This window comes from Triticum aestivum, chromosome 4A (assembly GCF_018294505.1).
Source record: "Triticum aestivum cultivar Chinese Spring chromosome 4A, IWGSC CS RefSeq v2.1, whole genome shotgun sequence".
Classification (NCBI taxonomy): domain Eukaryota; kingdom Viridiplantae; phylum Streptophyta; class Magnoliopsida; order Poales; family Poaceae; genus Triticum; species Triticum aestivum.
The window spans coordinates 737,646,761-737,655,936 of record NC_057803.1 but is presented as its reverse complement, the minus strand read 5'-3'; the positions used below and the strand labels follow the sequence as shown (position 1 = coordinate 737,655,936).

The following is a 9,176-nucleotide window of genomic DNA, read 5'->3' as shown; positions in this document are numbered from 1 at the left end:
CTTCCATCCCATGTCCAACATTAATGTTTGTACAACTATGATGTGTGCATCATACTTAGGAGGCCACCATCCGCCCAAGGACATCTCTGCACTGGCTGAGCTTGACAAGGATCAATGTGGGGGGGGGGGGGGGGGGGGGGGGGGGGGGGGGGGAATTAGAAAATACGAACATTTGGGGGGGGGGGGGGGGGGGCAAGCAGACTGTTTCCTCTAATCTATGTTGTCCCAGAAAAAATTTCTTCACTAATTTACTCAAACCTGAGGGGGCCGTGGCCCCTGCAGGGTTGCACTAAGCTCTGCCACTACATCTCTGATACTTGTTGTCGTCCGTTCCAGAGGTTCCCATCCGATTTCTAGTCAGAAACTTCGCCACATAGGGATTCAGACAGGTTATTACAATACAAACTAGCACCAATCCGTTTATTTTCCTCAAACCCTTCTTTTTTTTTATCCTCCATGAGGTTTTTACATATCCCATATGTTTTCCTCCTCCGTTGTTTTCACATTTGAGAGAGAACTCCGTAATGCGACCAAGGAAGTTCCAGTACCCGGCCGTTATATTTAAACAAATGGGACCAAGACTTGTGCAGATTAGCCCAAGGGTCATCTTCCTTGACTTTGTTTCCACATAGGTTGTATGCTAGTTCTGTATAATTATTTATTCCAATCAGGACTGGTTCATTCACGCAACTGAAAGAGGTGATATCAGGTAGCTGTTTCTATTTAGTTTAATGTGTGGGGATTTGTAGGAACACGAGCGGAAATTTCCTAACGTATGCACTCGATTGAGTGCAAGTTTTATGCATGAATACTTCCATCCCTTCTCCAGCATTAATGTTTGTACAATTATGATGTGCGCGTCATACTTAGGAGGCCACTATCCGCCCAAGGACATCTCTGATACTTGTTGTCGTTCGATCTGGAGGTTGCATCCGATTTCCAGTCAGAAACATCGTCACATAGGGATTCAGACAGGTCATTACACTACAAACTAGCACCAGCCTGCTTTGTTTTTCTCAAACCTTCATTTTTATATCCCCCATGGAGGCTTTTAAATATCTCATATGTTTTTCTGCGCTGTTTCCACATTTGAGAGAGAACACCGTAAAGCGCGACCAAAGAAGATGCAGTAGCCGGCCGTTATTTTTAAACAAATGGGACCAAGACTTATGCAGATAAGTCCAAGAGTCATTTTCCTTGATGTTGTTTCACATAGGGTGTATGCTAGTTCTGCATAACAATATAGTCTTAATCAAGACACAGTCATGCACGGCAACTAATAAAGGAGGTAGCAGGTAGCCTTTTCTGTTTTAATGTGTGGCAACTTGTAGGGACATGGGTGGGAAATTTCATAATACGACGAGACAGCTGCGCCGCGCAGACGTACCTTAATCACCTGTTCAACTTGTTCCGAAACAAACAAGTGTGTTAATTCAAACATCTCTCTCAGTTGGTTCGTTTTATACATGTCAAGTTGCTTCGGCTGCTTAATTTGACCGACTTTTTCTGCAGGGTTGGTGAATTCCCACGTCCATGAGGTTATGGCTTAAGCTAATTACTATACCTGTGATGATAACTATATCCAAGTATTGCCCATTGTCTTAGATAGCGGGCTATGCCAAACAGCAGTGATCCTCCAAATCAGCTGTCGTGGGCCTATAGCGAGGCTATATCCGGCTATTTTATAATTTTATTGCAATAATTATACATGATCCTCTAGCTGGTCATTTAGCGGCACCCTGATTAAACAGCTATAACGGAGCTATACCATAAGAGCTGGCTATTTAAAACTTTTGTATTGCCCAAAGCTTCTCTCAACTCTGGGCAACAGCTCTTGGGTTGGTTCTGTGAGCAGCATGGAGTAATTGTTGGGCATATCATAAGCATCATCATCAATAGAAAAAGAGTTTACAAAATTATCCTCCAAACTTATAGCTTTCCATGTCATTGCATAGATAATACTCATAAAATGCATACTAATAACATTTTCTTTTTCTCGCTGTTGAGAAATCCTGTCATGATCAATATTAAAAGGACACACATCAACAAACTTTGAAATTTTTTCTTTAAATACATCATGACCAAGCTCAAGGTAAATTTTATAAGATCACCAATGCACTCATTTTGTTGATGTTTTCTTCCATAAGCCAAACTAGTGAACAATTAACTAAAAGATAAAGTTGCAGGTAGTTAATCAGTGAATGGTGGGCTCCCATGCACGTTGTTGTCGTGTTGACAGGACAGACGTGAGCGGAGAGGATTATTTGATGTGTGAGATTCATTTCAACTTAAGTAGCTAGCTGGCTACAAGCATGTGGAGTGGTTCTTCTTCATCCCATGCGCCGGCCATTTGTGTTTCTTCCCAAATTGATGGTAGTGGCAATGAGTTCAACAACAGTTGTCCCTCTCCTCATCTCATTCTTGTTCATATCCACGCTACCTCCCTGTAGACCACTGTCATTCAGCTACAACTTCTCCGACCCTCGCACTTTCGATGGTTCCAACATCATAACTGTTGGAACTGCAACTCTTGCACAAAAAGATGTTAGCCTGATAGAGCTCACCCAGAATCCCGACCCTACAGTGGAAGGAGTATCCAACGCAGTGGGCCGGGCCACATATAGCAAGCCAATGCTCCTCTGGGACAAGGCCACCGGCGAGGTGACAAGTTTCACGACGCGTTTCTCCTTCGCCATCAAGCAGTTACCCGGACATTCCGGTGTCACATACAAACCCACACTGATAGAAAAAGAGGCTTCCGTCCAGCCCCATTAGTCGCGAAACTGTAGGAACCGCGACTAATGAAGTCTTTAGTCGCGGTTCGGCAGATGAACCGCGACCAAATGCCTGGGCCCAGGGCGCTCGCGGGCTTTAGTCGCGGTTGGCCAGGCCAACCGTGACTAAAGGTGCCCAAAGGCCTTTAGTCGCGGTTGGCCAGGCCAACCGCGACTAAAGCTCCTCCCTTTTAGTCGCGGTTTGTGGCACGAACCGGAACTAATGGGGTTGAGACCTTTAGTCCCGGTTCGTGCCACGAACCGGTACTAAAGGTCCCATTTTCAAACTCTACCCCCCCCCCCCCCCGGGATCGCCTTTTCAGTTTTAAAAAAAATAAAAGAAAATAATGGAAATGTCAAAAAAATAAAAGAAAATAAGTTTCTCATGTGATATGTGGTCTAGTTGTTGGGAAAATTTGCAAATGTGAATTTTGACTTTATTTGCAAAATCTCTCTGAAATTTGTAAAAATGGGCATAACTTTTGCATACTAACTCGGATGAAAAAGTTTTTTATATGAAAAATCATCTACTCGAAAAGTTACATCCAAATTTAACCGGGGGGAACCCCGTTAAACATTTTCAAAATCCTCAAAAACCTAATAGAAAAAAAGTTACGGGGCTTGTAAGATCTAGAGTGGAAAACATTGAAAAATATTCAAACAGTGGGCAAACTATGGTCAAACAATGGTCAAACTAATTATTCTAGAATATTAGTGTTACTAAATAATTATTTTAATTATTTCAATTTTGGTCAAATCTGGTCAAACTGTGGTCAACTGTGGTCAAACTGTGGTCAAACAATGGTCAAACTAATTATTCAAGAAATATTAGTGTTACTAAATAATTATTGTTTTTTAAAACAATAGTTTCAAACTCAAACAGTGAAATGTGTCACTTCATGCTCAAGCAAAATTCCTGAAGGTTAATAGGATTGACATCTTATTATTGTCAGGAAAACAACAAGTGCAGACTTGGAGCGTGGGAGAATAGAACCCGGAAGTTAAGCGTGCTTGGGCTGGAGTAGTGAGAGGGATGGGTGACCGGTTGGGAAGTTAGATGATTTGGAATGATGAGGGGTGATAAAAGAATAAATTGAGAAGTGATGAGGGGTGGTGATTAGAGACTAGAGGTTAAAATAATTCAGAAATTTGAAAGAAAAAAATTCAATTTTTTTTTCAAAAACCTGTGGTGGCCTTTAGTCGCGGTTAGCCACAAGAACCGCGACTAAAGGTCCTCCGCCCCGAAGGCCACCTGGCGCCCACGTGGACGGGCCTTTAGTCGCGGTTTTTAAGCAACCGCGACTAAAGGGGGGGGGGCCTTTAGTCGCGCCCGTGCGGTCGCGGTTGCGCAACCGCGACTAATGGCAGTTGCGAACCGCGACCAAAGGCCCTTTTTCCACCAGTGCCAGCGACGGGATCGCCTTCTTCCTATCCTCCTACCCGCCAGAATTGCCGCCCTACCATGGCGGCAAGTACCTCGGTCTCGTCGACGGAAGCACCAATGCCACTCCGGCTGTCGTAGCGGTGGAATTCGACACGTTCCACAATGATTGGGACCCGTACACCGATCACATCGGGATCGACGTCAACTCCATCAACTCGACCGCCGTGGAGGTGCTGCCCATGGGCACACTCACGGATCGTAGCGAGCCCATGATTGCGCTGGTGAGCTACAACAGCAGCATGAAACTTCTCGCCGTCGCCCTACAACTGGAGCGCACTGATGGCGGCATGAGGTACGAGCTCAACAGCACCGTTGACCTGAAGAGCTTGCTCCCCCCGGAGGTGGCCATCGGGTTCTCTGCTGCTAGCGGGTATTCCACGGAGCTGCACCGTGTGCTCGCATGGTCTTTCAACTCCACATTGATGGAGATGAATTTGGTGCCTGCGGGAACACGGCCGATGCCCAATAAGGTCCCTCATTTTCCCTCAAAACGTATGATCTGGGTGGTTGCCGGGGCAGCTGGCGCTGCCATGCTGATATCAGTTGCCTTTGTGGGCGTGTTGATCCGGTGGTTTCTAATGATGAGGAGGCGCCGGCGGATGAACGAGGAGCAGGCGATAGCGGACTTGGAAGTTTGCAGCATGGACGACGAGCTCAAGTTCGAAAATGGCGCCGGCCCAAGGCGATTTCGCTATGGCGAACTGGCCGCTGCGACCAACAACATCTCCGAGGATGGAAAGCTCGGAGAAGGTGGCTTCGGGTCGGTGTACAAGGGGTCCTTGAGCGACCTGGGTGTCGACGTCGCCGTCAAGAGGATATCCAAGAGCTCCCGGCAGGGGAGGAAGGAGTATGTCTCCGAGGTCACCATCATAAGCCGCCTACGACACCGGAACCTGGTCGAGCTCGTCGGCTGGTGCCACAGCAACGGCGAGCTCCTGCTCGTCTACGAGCTGGTGCCTAACGGCAGCCTTGATGCCCGCCTCTACGGCAAGGGTGGCAGCGTGTTGCGGTGGCCGAGCAGGTACGAGATCGCGCTGGGGCTTGGCTCGGCACTGCTCTACCTGCATGTAGAGTGCAAGAAATGCGTGGTGCACAGGGATGTCAAGCCCAGCAACGTCATGCTGGACGCGTCCTTGGGTGCCAAGCTCGGCGACTTCGGGCTTGCGAAGCTCCTCGACCACGGGAGCAGCTTGCCGACCGTGGTTCTGGCAGGAACCATGGGGTACATGGACCCAGAGTACACGGCCTCCGGCAGAGCAAGCACCGCATCTGACGTCTATAGCTTCGGCATCGTGTTGCTGGAGATGTGCTGCGGCAGGAGGCCCCGGGACGACTCCGTCAAGCCCTCCCTGCTGGAGTGGGTCTGGGACCTCTACGGCCGGGGCGCAGCTCTGGAGGCTGCTGACAAGCGGCTGGACGGCGACTTGGACCAAGCGCAGATGCAACGCGTGCTGGTCGTGGGTCTCTGGTGCGCGCACCCGGACCGCGGTGTGCGGCCGTCCATCAAGCAAGCGCTAGGCGTGCTTCAGCTTGAGGCTCCATTGCCTGTTCTTCCTCGAAAGATGCCCGTGCCGACATTCTCCACGAGCGTTGCAGGCCCTGATGCTGATGCTGATGGTTCGACAGGCCGTGCCGGAGTTTATTCTTCTTCCATGGGGCGGTGAACGTTGGACGACAACCAGTTCCTCCACAACAGGTTGAGCATCCATCCAGCTCTTCTCCTTGCGCCACTTCAGCCACAAACTACTAGTACAGCGTAACCATCATGCATTACGTAGCTGAGCGGGAGGAGCTCCCACGTACAGTACAGCTACATAAAGAGGGATGTGCCATTTGGAATTGTGTAGAACCAGATCATCGTCTGTCTCTCGTGCCTTAATTATCTCCTTGTACATGATGGTTTAAGCACAACCAGATCCTCTCTTGTGCTTAGCTTTTCCAACTGGGTGTAGACTGTAGAGTAAAGGAGCAATTTTCGTATTACACTTCTATCTTCCCCGCATCGTTAATGCTACATTAATGGACCTTTACAGGGGTTTTACAGGGTTAGTTTTAGATATATGGAAGGAGCCTGGGTTCCGTGTGTTTAGGATTATTGTCTTTGCATAGAGAAGACACATGGGAGAGTGAGGAGATGCAACTTACACACGTGGGGAAAGAAACTCTGAGAACATAAAACGTGTCCACAACGAGCTTGGGTATTGACAAGTACACCCAGAGCCGGGTATTGCCAAGGGAACTGCAACTCTTCCCTTGGCAATATCTTCTACTCCATGGTCCTCGTTATGCTTCAATTTGTAGCATCTCCTAGATTGTTTCTCCAAGCTAGCCGTTGCATAGTGGCGTGATAGCGGCGTTTGGTGGGTCTCCCAGTGGCCTAATGTGGTCGTATGAGTTGACGGGGTGTCTTCTCCAAGGCAGGGTGGGATGCAATGAAGGTGTTGCTTGCTATGCACGTTGTCTACGAGTGGAAACCCTAGCGGTGCGGGATGATGTTCCAGCGGCACGACAACTATTAGCATCAAATCATTGCACAGGGGATGATGCGGCAGGAGCGACGATGGCCCTGCGCGTGGTACATGCGGCGTCGGGGTGGCGGCGCATCTGACTTTGATGGGCGTCACCAAGTATTCTGCTCCCGGTGCAAGACAATGCTGATGGGGCTGGCGTGCGCCGGATTTTTCCATCAACATGAAGCTATGCAACATCTACCTCTATTCATCCCGCCCCATGGACATGGTGGATGTTGCAGGTTGGTTCACGCCGGTGTGTAGTGGAGCGACCAGATCTGTGCCGCAGCATGGGTGGCCTCCCAATGACTATATTGGCGATCTATGGTGGGATGATTCCATCCCAATCCCTTCCTAGCACCACTTCGGTTTGGCATGGAGTACTGGCTGGCATGCCTTTTGGAAGTTCCAATATCAAGTTAGTGACTCCAACATTGATTTATTGGCCAGGCTCAGCGGCGACAAAGTGGAGGACGAAAGGATAAAATTAGGGTTCGAAGGGTTCAGGATGGCCTTTTATACCATCGGGGACATCTGTGGCCTACGGTGGATCCATGGGCCGCACCAAAAGTTCAAAAAGGGCCGAATTTTTTGGCCGGCCCATATTTATACCGGGCCTTGACAAAATTGACGGATTTCGGACGAAAATCGGAAATCTCAGACGAAATCCAAAACTCTGACCTGGAGGTCCCCAGGCTGCTGCCGAACCCCGTCCTCCTGCTCTCCCACCTCCGCCGCCTCTCCTCCTGGCTGCTCCGCCTCGCAGGCGCCAGCACCGACCACCACGACCTCGGCTTCCATTAGCACCCAAACACCTCCGACTTGAACGAGGACAACCACCATCAGTGGCAGTACCACGACGACCATGGCCTCGAGGAGCACTGCCCGGCCGTGCACTTCAATGAGCTCTCCGCGTCCAGCGCCAAGACGCTAATCCTTCTGGAGGGCTGCGTGTTGTGCCTCAGCGACTTCCACGGTGCCGCGCGTGTGCGCCAACCACCGGGGTGCCGACGCGTCTTTCACTGTGGCTGCCTCAACCGCTGGTCCGCTCACGGCCACCGCACCTGCCCGCTCTGCCGGGCTCCGTTCCTGCCACCCTTCATCATGCCCATGTCGTTCCCGACGTCGTGATTCACGCTGGGTGTTATTTGCGTCATTGGGCGATTGCTGCCGGCGAATCCTGAGGAGAAGGTTCTAATTTATCGCTTTCGGTTGAGCTTTTATGAAAATAAACACAACCCACAGCATGGGCCAAGGAGGCCATTGCCAAGAGGTGTCGAATTTTTTTTATGGGTCCCTCCTTTGGAGAGATTATCACAATACCGTCACAGGGAGATGGGGATTAGCTGCTTGTTCAAGCTTCAGTTAATTTGAATTTCATTCAAATGGATTTCATTTCCACAATAAAATCCATACAACACGAAGAATAAGAGGATATATATACAACAGGAAATATATTAGATTATAGGAAATAGGTACAGGGGTGAATCTATATATATGCATTGAGAAAGGGTTTTGCTCTGCTCACTTTTAGTTTCCTTTTGTTCTTGCTAAGACTTTAGCAGTACCATTTATTTCATCTTTTATACTACCACGAGCAGTTTGGGGCTAACTCTTCTTTTGTATTTGATAGATATTTTGTGTATTACATGCCCTCTTGTAATTGCATTTCGATTCGACTAGATTGCCTTATTTAATCCCATATGTCAACTCTAGAGTCTGAACTCCGATGATATGATTGCCGCATACCTACCAAGACAAGACAATTTGTGTTCTTGTATACAAAAGAACCCGTCCACTAATATCTGTTTCACCGACAGATGTATAAAGTAGAATGTAACCAAACGTCAATGAAACATCACTAAACATCCTCCCGGTTCAAGAATGGAAGTGAAGATCACCAAACTAATAAATAGGCTAATATTGAAATTGGTGATAAAATTCCTACAAAAAAATGGTGACGAAATAATCACAACATATTTCTTATACTCATGCATTGTGTAGGATCCTCCATCAAAATATTTAGAGATAAAACATGTACAAATGCACTATAATGTATATAGAAACGACAGGGCCAGGCACACTGCGTGTGCAGGCCATCCAAACTAGATCCAACATATGTCCTTCTTCTCTTATCTCTAAACAAATGGAATAAAATAATCCACTGATGTATGCATGCGATTTTTTTTTTTGATTTAGATCGATATAATTTATTTCAACAAAACAACATTGAATACTCTTTGAAAATTAAAATATTATTTTCATGATGGAAGTTTGTGTTGTTTACTAGAAATGTCTAAAGTTTCAAGTATTGCAATGTAAACATGTGTTAAATATTGTCATATATAATGTAAATAGTATTAAATTTTGTGATAATGAGATGTAAAAATAAAAATGTTATAAGAGTCACGCTTCAGTACAACACTCCTCCTAAACGTATAAAGGGCA

At 47.5% G+C, this 9,176-nt stretch overlaps 1 protein-coding gene across 1 annotated transcript; it reads left to right on the top strand.

Annotated features, from left to right (window-relative positions):
- The first annotated feature begins 2,382 nt into the window (after positions 1-2,382).
- Positions 2,383-5,882, top strand: LOC123084469 (L-type lectin-domain containing receptor kinase IX.1-like). Its single transcript, XM_044506057.1, has 2 exons — positions 2,383-2,702; positions 4,178-5,882. The coding sequence occupies exons 1-2, from the start codon at positions 2,383-2,385 to the stop codon at positions 5,880-5,882; spliced, it is 2,025 nt and encodes a 674-aa protein (XP_044361992.1).
- Positions 5,883-9,176: the final 3,294 nt, after the last annotated feature.

Excerpts from the sequence above, each read along its gene's own strand:
- LOC123084469 (XM_044506057.1), top strand. The coding sequence starts at position 2,383 with ATGAGTTCAACAACAGTTGTCCCTCTCCTCATCTCATTCTTGTTCATA. Across the intron at positions 2,703-4,177 it reads TTCTCCTTCGCCATCAAGCA|TGCCAGCGACGGGATCGCCT; the intron begins GTTACCCGGACA and ends TTTTTCCACCAG.